Source organism: Anolis carolinensis, chromosome 1 (assembly GCF_035594765.1).
Source record: "Anolis carolinensis isolate JA03-04 chromosome 1, rAnoCar3.1.pri, whole genome shotgun sequence".
NCBI classification, from domain to species: domain Eukaryota; kingdom Metazoa; phylum Chordata; class Lepidosauria; order Squamata; family Dactyloidae; genus Anolis; species Anolis carolinensis.
The window spans coordinates 181,656,641-181,672,564 of record NC_085841.1 but is presented as its reverse complement, the minus strand read 5'-3'; the positions used below and the strand labels follow the sequence as shown (position 1 = coordinate 181,672,564).

Sequence of the window (15,924 nt, the reverse complement as noted above, 5' to 3'; positions counted from 1 at the left end):
GATCTACAGCTGCTGGTTTAGCATTTTCTTTTTGTGTCAACTTTGCATCTTGCTGACCTTATTGATTACACACACACGCCCATGTAACAATCTTTGTTTTGTTTTTTGTTTTTTAAAAAAAAGAAATAACAAAGTATTAATTTCTAACCCTAGAGCTGATTACTTTTTTTTAGGTATGCAAAACCTGAGAGCCTAGATTGCAAGGATATGAACCCATCTATCAGACCATAAATTCTGATCAACAATAACCATAATCCAAGCAGGGAGTGAGAGGTGCCACATCATGAGGTGGTAAGAACAGACATTACCACTCCCAGATCTGGTCCACAAAGTGCTAGTGTTTCCAAGGTCTGTTTCAATATCAACAGTAACTTACATACAAACAGGGCTGCCATGGCTCATCTCATGGATGGAGGTAAACATGTAAATTCTCAAGTTTTACTTCACATTATAACAACTGGTAATAAGTGTCTTATCAATACAAATGCTAGAAAGTAATCATTGGTGGGGAAAAGAAAGTGATGCTTGTGCCATGGGTAAACTCATAAAATCCTTAATACAAAAGAAAAACATGGACTTTACCTTGGATAGATAGAAGAATACATCCAAAGGGAAGAATAAAACAGTATATCCATAAAAATACTATAGGAGAGAACTATTTGTTAATAAAACAATTTAAATTTTGTGTCACATTAAGATGTGCCCTTTCAATCTCCATGATATAAAATATTTTAATCTATGCTAGTATGGGGTTGTAAGATGTCTACAACATTTTATATTATTTAAAATAGTATTCTGTCTGTTGACTGCTCACAGATTTTATTTTATGGACTGGGAAATAAATAGTTAGATAAGATACAGTAAGGTAGGATAAGATAATATATAGAGAAAAATGTTGAAGATGAATTCAATTAAGACCATATGGTGATAAGAAAATCAGTGCCTGTGGGGTTTCATCCTAAATTTGGTGAACTTGAAGCTTGGGTGGACAAGATACTACACACTGTTCCCTGGTAGTGCCCCGTTGCAGCTACCATTTTGACAGACCAGAAATGAGACTGAATCACTTTCAACCACATTTCAACTAAAATAACGAAGTTCCAGGGTACTCTTCCAACATTGAGGGTCTAATCATGCCCTGAATATTCTTTTTCCAATAGAGAAACTCATTTTGTCCCAAATGTTTTTGTGGTGCCTGAAGATCCCCCCCCACACACACACACACACAAACACACACACAGGAGAAGGAGGAGAAGGGGAAAGGTACTTTGGTTTTTTTTTTACTTCAGGTGCCAAATATCACAATCAGAACTGACTATTGTGTCTGGGAGGGGAGAGGGCACGGCTGGTGCTTCACCCTTTTACAGCAATATGTTTTATGCCGATTCTGCTTCTGGGAGTTAAAGAGAAGCACACAATTGCTCACATAGATCAATAAATTCAAATATTGCAGGCCTTATCCAGCACAATATATGTGTTTCATTCATCTCTCAAGAAAATGCGTAGGATTGAAAGCTATTTAAATTTTGCTGAATTGTGTTTTGATTATTCGCTAATCAAAGAAAGGCAGTGGAACATTATGAAAAAAGAGAACCAGCAACTTGATGAACATATAAAATAGCTGTCTACCCACTGTGTTTCCAGCGTTTTAATTTATAATGGCTGGCTAATTACATAATATTCTGAAGTGCACTCTTCTTCATAATACACACTGTTTATAATTCCTTATTAATTGCCCTCTTAGGCATGCAAATTTACCTATCAAATTTATGTGGACAGTAAGAGGCGGAGATAAGATGCAAATCACTGTTCTGGAAAGATTTTGGAAGGAGGGAAGGAGACACGGGTGGGAGAGGAACAAGGAAAGCAGTCTGAGCTGGAGAATAATTAGACAAGAACAAAAAAAAATCTTGCTACTATTTCCTTCATGTAACTTGAAGGCAAGGATTAAGATATTTCAGCTTTATCCCCTTTCCACCCACCTCTGAACATAATTTCTATCTCACCTTGGAAGGGAGCTCATTAGAATGTGTTCTATGCCAGATATCCATTAAGAAAAATACACTAACATGCAGATAATATACCCTCAAGAAATTTGTTTCTGGAAACAAAATATGTCATTTGGTTTTGCATTAGAGATATTTTCATACACACATCCAAAAACAATGTGTGTCTTTGTTTAAATTTAAGTAGAACAACCTAGACGACAGATGAATAATGTCTCAAAACAGTTTTGATTAATGAAAATTGTATTTGTTGTTTTGTTAGCTGCTGTGGAGTTGACTTTTATGAATGAAAGGCCTCCAAGAGACTCAGGGCACACCTATACAGATCATTTAGGTTGGCATGAAACCAGCAGAGAAGGAAGCAGTTTCAATGTGTAGATTATTATGTGTGAAATCCTGGAACCAATTTGAGGCCTGTATGGTGCTTATGTGCACTGAAGAGGCTGGCCTCAAACCAGTTCCAGGATCAACAGTATCTGCAGCACCATAGTCATAGACAAGCCCAGCCCAACACGGCAGGCTGACCACGCCCCCGCGTTGGGCGCCATCTTCCCAGGGGCGCTATTGAGCTCCTGGGAGGCGTGGTCGCGTGCCGTGGGAGGCGCGGTCACGTGCCGCGGGAGGCGTGGCCAGGTCTGGGGCGCACCCTGGTACAGCCAGGTGTGTGTGGCGGCAGTCCTTCCAGGCTGGGTATTCACCATGGCCTAGAAGGACTCCCGCTGCACGCAGCCTGGCTGGGCCAGGACGCGCGCCACGAGAGGCAGGACCGGCTACACCTCCCACGGCACGCACCCGCTGTGACGGGAGTCCTTGCAGGAGGCGGCGAAGACTGGGCTTAAGCCGCAGCCTGGAAGGACTCCTGCCGCAGCCTGGCTGGGACAGGACGCACACTGTGGGAGTTTCCTTGGGCCAGTCCTGGTCATAGAGCAGTGGTTCTCAACCTGTGGGTCCCCAGATGTTTTGGCCTTGCAACTCATGTGGATGATTTTGGAGTATTTTGAAATGTGGAATTCCACAGAAAGGATACTCAATCTGTATTGAGATTTAAAGTGTGATTCTGTTTGCAATATTCAATAATACTTTTACCCAAAGAACACAAGGAGATGTGCAACATTGGTACCTCAGGTTGTCCAAGGCTGAAAGTGTGGAATTCATTTTATAATATTTCTTTAATAAAAGAGAGCCAGTATTCCAAGTAGAAAGAGTGTGTTCGCTTTCTTCATATTTTCTGTTTTTTATTTTTTTATGACATGGAACATTTATTTTGAGGATTGTGACATCTCTTACCCAGTTCCAGTTGGAACTTTTACAAATGCAACATTCTGCCACTTGCTTCAGTATTATTCTGGTGCATAGTGACTTTCTGCCATTTAGGAGAAAACTATCAGCAATGTTTACTAGGCAGAAAGTTCTTCTGATCAGACCTTTTGCATGATGGATGTTGGGTGATATTAAATCTATTCTCCTATCCATGTCTCCCATAGCCCAGTCTAACATTTTATTTTTCTTAACCTAATGTACTTACAGCTCTGGCATTCATTAGCTGAAGGTCCCCAACACCGGTTTCCACAAGACTTATGACATGGTCCACCTTCAAGGAGACAAGGGACAAAATAAAGAGACAATTCAGATACAGGCACACTCATTTTCTTGGTAGTGCATTTAAGCTGGATACTGAAATTGTTTTATGAGAATTTTATTCTCCAATTGAAAAATTGGTAGTTAAAGGAGACCTTAAAATCCTACACCAAGTTGCAAATGTATCAGAATTAAAGGTAATTCATGTTGGAACTTTGCATCCTAACTGTACCACTTTCGCTTAGATAGCTACTATAGAAATTCAAATGTGCAGCTCTTAAAATCCTTTACCGGCTCCATCATTCTGTTGGCATGCTGAGTTTCAGCAAAGGAAGAGAACATGGGGAAAAGATTTTTTAAAAGGAGATAAAAGCTAACATGTTTTATGAAATAAAAGATTCTCTAGAAGGAAGCATAAGGACATATGTGCAGTGCTTTAATGTGAGTCACTGATTCTTATTGCCAATTAATGCATGATTGTATTGGTTCTTCAGGGGCAGTTGGCTAAATCCTACTAATGCACAACTTCACATGTTTCTTCTTCCACATATATTCATCTTTCATATAAAATTTTGTTCTTTGCGCTGTGGGAAAATCAAGGGGAATTACTTTTTCTCTATTCCTGATTACAAACTCATTTCATTCAACTGAAATCACACTGTGAATGAGTTAACTGTCATTATATATCCATTGTGTCTGTCATGCTCTTAAAAGAATATTCCATTTATGGCAGGAACAGAAATGTTGCACACTTTCTCAGTCCTTGGCATACTCCACAGACCCATCTGATCAAGAAATGGCTATGTGGAATACTTCATCTCTAGGAGTCATACATAAAATAAAGACGAACTTTGGTGCAGAATGAGATTCAAGACGTGGAGTGGCAGTCAGGATGGGTCAATTGACACATGAAGAATGCAAAACTGAGAAAGCAAGCTGGAGAATGAATGAAAAGAGAGATGTCTTCCATTGTAAGAAACCAGCATTAATGGGGAAAAGTGAAGTGGAAAGATGGCAAGAAGCCTCTTATAGAATCAAAGAGTTGGAAGAGACCACATGGGCCATCCAGTTTAATCCCATTCTGTCATGCTGGAAAAGCACAAAGTACCCTGGCAGATGGCCATCCAACATCTGTTTAAAAGCCTCCAAAGAAGGAGCCTCCACCACACTACGAAGCAGAGAGTTCCACTGCTGATTAGCTCTTAAAGTTAGGAAGTTCTTCCTAATGTTCAGGTGGAATCTTCTTTCCTATCATTTGAACCCATTGCTCTGAAGCCTAGTCTCCAGGGCAGCAGAAAACAAGCCCACTCCCTCTTAGACAATACAGTCCAAGTGCTCAGTTGGGTGGGAGCCCCTATGGTATCAGTAGTTCTCCTCACTGTTTACTACTTGTAAATAGTGCTTGCCTAATCTTAATTACCACTTTTCAGTAGTTTCTGGTAAGGATGGATTTCCCATCTCCTCAGTCTATGGCAACAGGTGCTTTCTCTCAGAGAATCACCTGCTAAGGATGTTCATTTTTGAAAGATCTACTGGATTGGCTTATCTCCTTCAAAGTAACATCCTGAATGTGATTTCCCAGTTCTGCATGCTTCACAAGATGTTCCAGTTCAAAACTATCATCTTATCTGTATTCTTATCTGTCTTTCTTTTTTCCTGTCTCCTTTATTTATACCCCATTATATTCCTCCAGAATAATAGGAGATACATGTAAAGCCATGTATAATTAGAAACATACTGAACAATGAAACTATAAACAATACTATATGGTTTATAAAATAAAAAAATGACAAGTATAAATTAAAACAGTACAACACTAAAACAGAAAATCCGTTATATGAAACAGTTTCCAAACACCTGCTAAAATGGAAATATCTTCACTTAACAATAAAACCTTGTTGCAATATGGCCTACCCTTTCTTGGAAGTACTAGAGTCTAAAAGCGGCTATGGAGAAGGCTCTCTCTGACATTGGCACCAAACAAGCCTATAAAGGCTGTGATATATGGAATAAAATACCTCAAAATCCCTAGCAACATTTTACCCACTTTTCAGGAATGAAAAGTGTAATCTGGATTTACAAGTGATGAATAGTTGCATATATTCCTCCCTCGTTCTTTCCCACACCTCTATTAATGGTGAAGAAACTGGAGAAATATATTCCAGGAATCCATCTAGCAACCTGTAGCCCAAAAGGATCTGAAATGTCACATGTGGAATTGGCAAACATAAAAGTCTCCTCAAGTAAATCCCAGTTTGACTTAATTTCCTTGAGACAAACAATAGAAACACAAATCACATTCTCTCCACTTCAGAAGTAGGCAAGAGTCACCCAGCTCTGAAATGCATTTTGACAAGCAAGTCTCATGATAGGTTCATCAAATTGGGAATAATTTGGAGCCCTACAACAATAAAATGGAACATGTTATCTATCTGAACAAGTGTGCCTTTACTAGATACTGAAATCCCTTCAACAATATCCAGAAGAGCCAATGGTAAGGAAGCTGCAATCCAGCAACATCTTCAGTAAGTATAAAGTGAATAGGTCAAAAGAACCACCTTCTCAAACTGAATCTCACCATTTTCTGCCACTTACACAATGTTGATAGAATCTACTGATTAGGTTGTACAGCAATTACACATGTATGCCAACCACCTCATTAAAAACATCAGCTCCTTGGTGCAACAAAGTTCATTTAAGGCAATTATGCCTGGGAGACACAGTTGCTGATATCAGCATACCATTTTCTGTGACTGTCTGGCATCTGTTTATTGGGACCCGAACTTGCATTACAGCTATGCCATGCAAGTTTATTCTGGCTGACAGGGAAAGGGATGCCATATGGCACATATAATAAAACTGTAAAACATAATGATGACAATTATTATTAAAAATCAACTGTATTGTGCAGAAAGCTAATAACAGCAAACTGCCAGAGAGAAGAAGAGATTAGAAATTAGAGAACTGGAAGAAAAAGGCTCTGAGAATGTCCTGGAAATGTGCAGCAAAGGCTGCTCATGAATTAAGGATAAATGAAGACTTAACAAAAACTTAGAAATGTTGCTCCAGTTTATTCTAGCTCAGCTGTATGGTTCATTATATAGAACTGAACCTGAAAGGGAAGTCCAGAAAAGGAAAGGTGCACAGGGCAGCTCGTGGCACTCTGTGCGTTCTCCTTCCTCTCTTCATCACACAATGGAGATGGAACACGGTATGTTGGCACCCTTTCCTCCCTCCCATCAGATGGCAGAAATAACAACAACAACAACAACAACAACTTTATTCTTATATCCCGCCCCATCTCCCCGAAGGGACTCAGGGAGGCTTACATGGGGAACAAGCCCAGTGGAACAAAAATTAAAATGCATCACCATAAAATACATTTTCATTACAAAGCATTAACCACATAAAAACATAATAGAAACATCATAAAAATATTAACAATAGCTGAAAGCCAGTAGCAGAGCACAGTAGGCGTGGTCAGAGCTAAAAGAGTGGACCAGGAATGGGGTTGGTAAAAAAGTGTAAAAGTTAGATATTAAGTAGGGGAAGAAAAGCCAAGTCAAATTGTTAAACCATTTAGACAAAGACACATTGGAACAACCAAGTTTTCAGGTCTTTCTGGAGCCAGGGTGGATGCTAATTTAGTCTCTCTGGGGAGGGAGTTCCAGAGCCAGGGGGCCACCACTGAGAAGGCCCTCTCCCTTGTCCCCACCAACTGCATTTGTGATGGAGGTGGGAGTGAAAGAAAGGCCTCCCCAGCAGATCTTAAAGTTTGTTCTTAGTACAAGATGCAATCGCAAAGATAAACTGAACCTGAACCGTTTAGGGATTTATAGGTGATAACCAGCACCTTAAATTGGAACTGGAAACTTATTGCAGCCAGTGGAGCTGTTTTAATAGAGGGGGTTGTCCACTCCCTATAATGGGGCAAAAAGGTTGGCAACACGTATTGTCCCAACACCCTTTCTGCCATCACACAGTAAAATGGGGAGGAAAGTGCGGGCGGCTCTGTTGGAGCCACCCAAACAACACTTTCCTCCCCGTAGTGGAAGAGAAAGTGTCTTTCTGTGCTTCCCCTCCACTTTGGGAGGAATGTGGCCGGGATCTGACATGCGTTGTGTGATGATTCACAGCAGGCCCTGTCTAAGCCATGTATAAAAGTGGCAAAATGGGGCGAAAATGCCCTGTGTGAGGAAGTCCTTAGTTTTCTCAACTGGGGACTGTAAGTGACCACTGCGAGTGTTATGTCATTTGGTTTCAGTTTGTCCTGCAGCAGATTGTTCCTGAGGACTAATCTTGCCTTGTTGATTTGTTTCTTCAGCTCCTTAGGTGGGTGTTACAGCTTGAAAAATGCCTGTTGTAATTCCAATAGCTTTAAGTCTCAGCCTTATGGGTCTAAGCAGATTGATACCTTGGCTGTAAACAATAGCTTTTGTAGTGTATTCTAGGTGGAAAATGGAAGCATTTAGATATGTGTAGCCATTTGTGGGTTTTCAGTAGAATACAGTGCTTAGGAGTTTATTTTGCAACAATTGCAGTCAGTGGCTTTCTTACCCTTTAAGCAACAATGACATGTAAAGCTCTTGAGTGCAGGAAGGGAGTGGGTGTTGAATGAATAGGGATATCAGTGTAATAGTTTGTGTTCATGCTGTTATCAAAGGCTAAAATTATAAAATTTTCTGACCTGATCACAAATAAGAGGCTAATAGTCTAACATCCCATAGATCACTAGGGTAGGTTTCCTAGTTTTTGATATGGACCAAATAATGACTTACATAAAAAAAAGGTCTACAGAGAAAGCATAACAGGCATTTTAAAAGTCACAGGTGGACATTCAAAGGAATGTGGTTATCTAGTTCTTTCAATGGTGTTTTCTTCCAAATGTAGGTACAGAAAGATGTCCAAAGATCCACTGTTTCAGTGACACACCATTGGCTGTATAATGAAATATTCTCAAACGGGCATGAACATACTTTTCCCTATAGCAGCGGCTCCCAACCTTTGGCCCTCCAGTTGTTTAGGACTTCAGAAACCCCATCCACCTGTCAGGAATTCTGGGGAGATGAAGTCCAAAACACCCAAAGAACCAAAATTTTAGAACCACTGTTACAGGGAAAGTATGCTCATGTGTGTTTGAAGGATGAAAAATATTGCATGTTCTTCTGAGCATGAATTCATAAATCCAAGATCCAGATTATCTGCTTTGAACTGGATTATATGTGTCTACACTGTCATATAATCTAGTTCAAAGATGATAATATGGATTTTACATGGCAGTGTAAATGGGGCCTTAGATAAAGGAGACTGATAGTGTTTAGAACCAGCAACTGTATATTTTATTGAACTTCCGGGATTCCAAGTAGCATTGCTGGAGACCATAAGTGATAGTCAAAAAACACAGGCGGAACTATATTCCAAAATATGCCCAGAAAACACTATGAATAACCTCCATGGTAAATCAAACACACCTCCCCACATTTACCCATTCAACTACTTGAAATTGCCAGATTAAATTAAAAAAAATCTTCCATTCTATCTGTATGATGTTTTTGTGTCATAGCAGACATTGTACCATAGTATTTTTTTTTCCTTTCTGGGAAGCAAACACAATTTGGGGTCCAAGTTATTTTTAAAGGACTTTGACATGTCTACCTGTTTCCTGTTACATTATACTTTTTTTTTCTTAGCGTCAGATGCTAATTTGCATTTAAATAGAGATATTTAACAGTAGAGAAAGAGGAAGCCTGCCAACTCCTTTTCTTTGGGAACTTGAAAATGTCGGCTTCATTGTTTTCTCTTCTCACGAATACACAGACAAAATGAGGTGTTGAACATATAGACAGCACAACTCTGAATTAAATTATCACAAGTCCTTTTGAAGGTCACATATCAAATAAATTGGTAGAAAACATACCTTGTCTTATTTGCTATCCACACACTATCCAACAAAAGCAGAAAGTGGACCAGATTCAGCCTTGATATTTATTTTATTCATATCATTCATGGTGTGCAAGGGATAAAATAGCTGAAAATATTTAAATTACAACTCTTCCCAAGGCTTACGGTAATATTTTGTTGTAGCAGGTTGCTTTTTTCTTCTAAACAAAGAAAGAGTTTGGCTCAGAGACAAAGGCTTTGCCAAGGCCACCAACAGAGTTTTTACAGTCAGGTTTAGGAAAGATAGCAAAAACAACCTATTCCTCACTTTCCAGACATTTAAATGAAGAACTCAAAGCTCTAACAGGCCATTTACATTGGGAAACAATCATTCTACACACACACACACACACACACATTTGAAAATTTGAGTTTTGTTCTCATCCATTTAACTATTGTGCTTTGAATTCACACCTTTTTGCCTCTTGCTCTAGAATCATAGAATCATAGAATAGTAGAGTTGGAAGAGACCTCATGGGCCATCCAGTCCAACCCCCTGCTAAAAAGCAGGAAATCGCATTCAAACACCCCCGACAGATGGCCATCCAGCCTCTGTTTAAAAGCCTCCAAAGAAGGAGCCTCTACCACGGCCCGGGGGAGAGAGTTCCACTGTCAAACAGCCCTCACAGTGAGGAAGTTCTTCCTGATGTTCAGGCGGAATCTCCTTTCCTGTAGTTTGAAGCCATTGTTCCGTGTCCTAGTCTGCAGGGCAGCAGAAAACAAGCTTGCTCCCTCCTCCCTATGACTTCCCTTCACGTATTTGTACATGGCTATCATGTCTCCTCTCAGCCTTCTCTTCTGCAGGCTAAACATGCCCAGCTCTTTAAGCCGCTCCTCATAGGGCTTGTTCTCCAGACCCTTAATCATTTTAGTCGCCTTCCTCTGGACGCTTTCCAGCTTGTCAACATCTCCCTTCAACTGCAGTGCCCAAAATTGGACACAGTATTCCAGGTGTGGTCTGACCAAGGCAGAATAGAGGGGGAGCATGACTTCCCTGGATCTAGACGCTATTCCCCTATTGATGCAGGCCAGAATCCCGTTGGCTTTTTTAGCTGCCGCATCACATTGTTGGCTCATGTTTAACTTGTTGTCCACAAGGACTCCAAGATCTTTTTCACATGTACTGCTGTCTAGCCAGGCGTCCCCCATTCTGTATCTTTGCATTCCATTTTTTCTGCCAAAGTGAAGTATCTTGCATTTGTCCCTGTTGAACTTCATTTTGTTAGTTTCGGCCCATCTCTCTAGTCTGTCAAGATCATTTTGAATTCTGCTCCTGTCTTCTGGAGTGTTAGCTATCCCTCCCAGTTTGGTGTCGTCTGCAAACTTGATGATTGTGCCTTCTAACCCTTCGTCTAAGTCGTTAATAAAGATGTTGAACAGAACCGGGCCCAGGACGGAGCCCTGCGGCACTCCACTTGTCACTTCTTTCCATGATGAAGATGACGCATTGGTGAGCACCCTTTGGGTTCGTTCGCTTAGCCAATTACAGATCCACCTACCTTTGTTCTCAATGTAACAGAAATAATTTTCAAAACAAATTGCTTTCTAAAATAATGTCTAAAACCGTTTAGCAATTTTGAAGTTCTTTTTGGGGGTGGGGGTGGAGTGTCTATCCATTTATGTTAATGTTGCACAAGTGCCTTTAGACTCGGATGATTAACTGTGCATAAAAGAATATTCAATTATTTGTATTATGGCATGAAAATTCATCTTTAGGTTTTGTTTCATCAATGCACACAAACAATTCTGTGCATCCATAGTGTGAATTTTTTTTTGGAGGGGGTGCAAATAAATAGAAGGAATTGTTACAAGCTGCACATGCTCAGCAGAACTTCAGAGATCAAACAGATGAGGAAGAATGGATACTAGCAACAGTATTAGGTGATTTGAACCATTCACATCTAGTAAAAATGTATATAGGGAAGAATTCAATACACATCCTAAACTTATAGAATCGTTCCTTCAAATATATAAACCATATATAAAATATGTTCGACTGGACAATATAATTAAAGGAGGAGGACGCATCTTCCAAAAGTTATTTACCCTTTTCTGAAGAGCCATTCTCTTCTTGTTCAATTTTATACAACACTTTTGTTGAATACCACCAATAAAAAATCATAATAGCACAGGAATAGTTTTGGAGGCTTCCTCAGAAGATGACAGTAAAACAATGGTCTGAGAAAATGACAGCAGTTAAAATTGAGGATGCTCTGTGTTTATAAATCACCACTGAATGGGATGTAATGAAAAGGTGCTCCTTCTAACGAACAAGATACTACCACATGTGAAGCCACACTACACACCTCATGGTAGATATTAACTGTGAGAGACTAAGAACCATGAGATATCGCCAAATATAAACATCAGCACTAGGAGCAATTGTGAAAAGAATAGCATGGCAGGCAACCTGAACTTGCGACCATTGTGTGTTAGGGCAGCACAAGAAAAATATAAGGTGAGACTCAGTTATGGATTAGATGGACACTCCATGTTCTTTAGATCAGAACTTGGTAAACTTAATCTTTAGGCTACATTTCCCAAATCCCTCCTGCCCATTCAAAATATGAGATTTGCAAGCTCTGCTTTAAAGAGGGAAGTGTGTACATCAATATATTTTGTTATTTATACCACAATACTGTAAGATTACAATACTTACAATTAGTCATAATTTCTTCCCAGTGAAATATTTACTACAGAATCACTGATTTTTGAAAAAAAAGTTTGACTTTCTGTGTCCAAATAGCAATTTTGAGTGCAGAGATACCAGCAGTAAATAGCAAAACATGACACTCTCCCCCACTGCCCTCCTTTGGTTCCTTAGTCATTTGAAGGGCCCTACAACCTTATTTCTTCTTCTTTACTCGTTCAGTCGTTTTCGACTTTTCGTGACCTCATGGATCAGTCCACGCCAGAGCTCCCTGTTGGCCATCACCGCCCCCAGCTCCTTCAAGGTCGAGCCAGTCACTTCAAGGATACCATCCATCCATCTCGCCCTTGGTCGGCCTCTCTTCCTTTTTCCTTCTATTTTTCCCAGGATCACGATCTTCTTCAAGCTTTCCTACAACCTCTATAGCTTCTACAATGTGGAGAATAGTTGGTATGAAAATGTGTAGTTTGTCTTCCTTCTTCTCCCATAATATTAGAATCCAAGACCATTCAGTGGATATGAAGGCAAATGGTGGGTGATTCAGACAACATGATTATATCATGGGATTTGTTAGTATAAGTCCAGATGGAGTGATAGCCACCAGACTATATGGCTTTAAGAGAGGATACGGTATCAATAGTTAGGCTACTAGCCATAATGGTTCTATATTAACTCCAGGATCAGAATGTCCATGTACCTAAACCTTAAATTCCAGAGAACTGCCCTTGGCACTTCTGAGGGTGTCTACTCCAACTAGCCAGTACCTGACTGGCAACCATCATCCAGATGACCTTTTCATTTGCCACCTCAAGATTGTGGAATGGCCCGCTGAAAGAGATTTGATAGCTAAATCAGCTCTCAGAATTTAAGAGCCAACTGAAGACCTATCTCTTCCAGCAGGCCTACACAGTAAAATTATAACTATGAATGTTAAATTCATGTTCTATGTCTTTGTTCCATGTATTTTAATATGCTTATTTTATAGAAATATGTTTTAATATATGCATTTTATTGAATGTATTCTATGATGATGATGTTTTTAATTGTGTTGTGCCACACCTCAAACAGTGAGAAGAGGACAAATAATATTATCATCATCACGATAATCACCATCATCATCATCATCATTATCATCATCATCATCATGATGTTTGTAGGTTTCCCATGGGCATTTGGTTGGCTGCTGTGATAACTTCCAGTCTTGAGCCTTTGCCTCGTCAACACAACAGTCATGTTTGCTATAGTCCAGTTGAGGCCCTTGCTCTGCCCCTATGGGAATCAATGACGCTGATTATAACTTCTAGGCTTTTGTTTGCATACAGCCCCTCTAATTTCTCCAAATTAGCTGGAGGTCAGATTTTACCACCTCAATTTTTTTTTTCAGCCAGCACTATAATGTTCATACATTCAATAAAGGTGAAGTCCTTTGTTGAACACCACAAGGTCATTCTGACATTAGTAGGAGCTGATGCCATGCAACACCTAGCTCTGTATAGGACTGGAAAACGTTTGATGGAGAGAGAAAAAGCTGAAAACAAACAATCCATCACATTTGATCTTGGGATAGTCAAATGTTGACTCATAGCAATTAACTGGAACCTGGCCATCAGTACAATATGTGAGGTGGGTTAGAAATCCCAAAGCAATTTCTTTTATAAGTGGTTACCTGGTCCAGTTCCTTAACTGCCATTCACTACAGAATGAAGACTAGAGTACCATATATTTGTGTACAGGAACGTGATATTCTTTATACCACCTTTTCAACTGTGTAAGATCTCAGGAGAGATAAACCTATTTTTTTCCCCTTTTTTGTTCTTAGTGACTGAAGGACAAAAATGCAACCTATTTCTTCTCCTATTTTCTCTAGATGCTTCAACATTGGTTTATCATGTCAATTACTCAGTACGTACACTTCTAAGGTAACAGTCCCATGCACACATCGATGGGAGTAAGCCACACTGAGCACAGTAGGAATAGCTTCTGAGTAAACATTATAGGACTAAGCTGCAAAAGTCATGCTTCTGAAGCAAAGTTTAAATACGATTGGGCACTTCCACTAGGGCAACAGGGTACAGAGCAAAGCTGTAATACAATCAGATAGTTCCATAATAAATTTTGTCAAAATATAAGGGGGAAATGCTACGTATCAAGAGAATGGATACCCACAAAGACTGACATGTGACTAGCTCCTAGGACAGTTTAGAAAATATGTAGAAGTTATTTTGCACTCTGATATCTAGGGCATTATAATGCAGGAGCAATTCATATTCTAATATGGGAGACCAATGATTCCCAAATTCCAGTCTTCTATGTGTTGTGGACTTCAGATGTTTTTGGCCTACAACTCCCAGAAATCCCAGCCAGTTTACCAGCTGTTAGGATTTCTGGGAGTTGAAGGCCAGAAATATCTGGGGACCACAGGTTGAGAACCACTGCTATAATTTATTTATTTATTACAGCATTTCTACCCCGCCCTTCTCACCCACAAAGGGGACTCAGTGTGATTTGGCTAAGGTCATCCAGTGGGTTTGCATGGATATAGTGTCTAAGGACACTATAAGGCTAAGTGTGATTTTTCTAAGATCATCCAGTGGGTTTGTATGGATTTTCATGTCTGAACAGAGTTTCAACCCCAGAGTCCTATAGTGCATCTACACTGTAGAATTCGTGCAGTTTGACACCACCTTAATTGCTATGGCTCAATGCTATGGAGCTGAAGCTTAGTGAGGCAGCAGCACTATTTGGCAAAGAAGGCTAAAACAACAACACCCATGATTCCATAGCAGTTAACGTGGTGCCAAACTGCAATCATTCTACCGTGTAGATGCACCCTTAGTTGAATATTCAAAGTAGGGTCACTCTTATATCTCCCTTATATCTATTTATTTATGTTTTATGGTGCAGTGGGTTAAATCCTTGTGCTGACTGAACTGCTGACTTGAATGTTGGTGGTTCAAGTCCACGAGATGGGGTGAGTTCCCATGTGTCAGCCCTAGCTTCCCATGTGGGGACATGAGAGAAGCCCTCTGTAGGGCATCCCCTGGGAAATGTCTTTGAAGACAGCCAATTCTCTCACACCAGAAGCAACTTGCCTCAATTTGCTTCTGACACAATTAAAAAAAATCATCTTCCTTCTTTCATTTTCAGTGCCAACAGTTGCAAAAGCCCTGGTAACAATGGCCAAATAGCATATGACATTCAGTGTGTCATTGGGAATGATATCTCTTTTATTAAAGGCAATGAGGGTAGAAGGGTTTTATTCTGATTGCAATGTGTAGTGAGGAGAGGTTTAATCTTTTCTTCAATATCTATAATCCCAAAGAAAATCCTTATACCCCGACCAATCCATGCATGGTGCTTTTTTCAAAAAAGGTCCCATTGGTCTTACGGATTGCTAGGTTGAAGCCCACAGGAGTGAAGAACAGTTCCACATTAAGATCCTATTATTACCATATATACTCGAGTATAAGCCAACCCGAATATAATTGGGAAAACTTATTGACTCGAGTATAAGACGAGGGTGGGAAATGCAGCAGCTATGGGTAAATTTCAAAAATAAAATAGATATTAATAAAATTGCATTATTTGAGGCATCAGTAGGTAAAATGTTTTTGAATATTTATATAAAACTGTAATTTAAGATAATAATAAGACTTTAATAAGATAAGTGTTCAACTCTGAATACCTATATACTCAAGTATAAGCTCACCTGAATAGAAGCCTCACTTGAGTATAAGCCAAGGGGAGCTT

The 15,924-nt window shown here is 39.7% G+C and overlaps 1 protein-coding gene across 7 annotated transcripts in view; it reads right to left on the bottom strand.

The window, feature by feature from the left end:
* erbb4 (erb-b2 receptor tyrosine kinase 4) overlaps positions 1–15,924 on the bottom strand; it is a 1,019,841-nt gene that overhangs the window by 292,987 nt on the left and 710,930 nt on the right. For all 7 annotated transcript variants that reach the window (XM_062969123.1, XM_062969126.1, XM_008113453.3 and 4 more), the window contains one exon: positions 3,532–3,597. In XM_062969123.1, the coding sequence (XP_062825193.1) occupies positions 3,532–3,597 (66 nt within the window). The remainder of the gene's footprint in view (positions 1–3,531; positions 3,598–15,924) is intronic.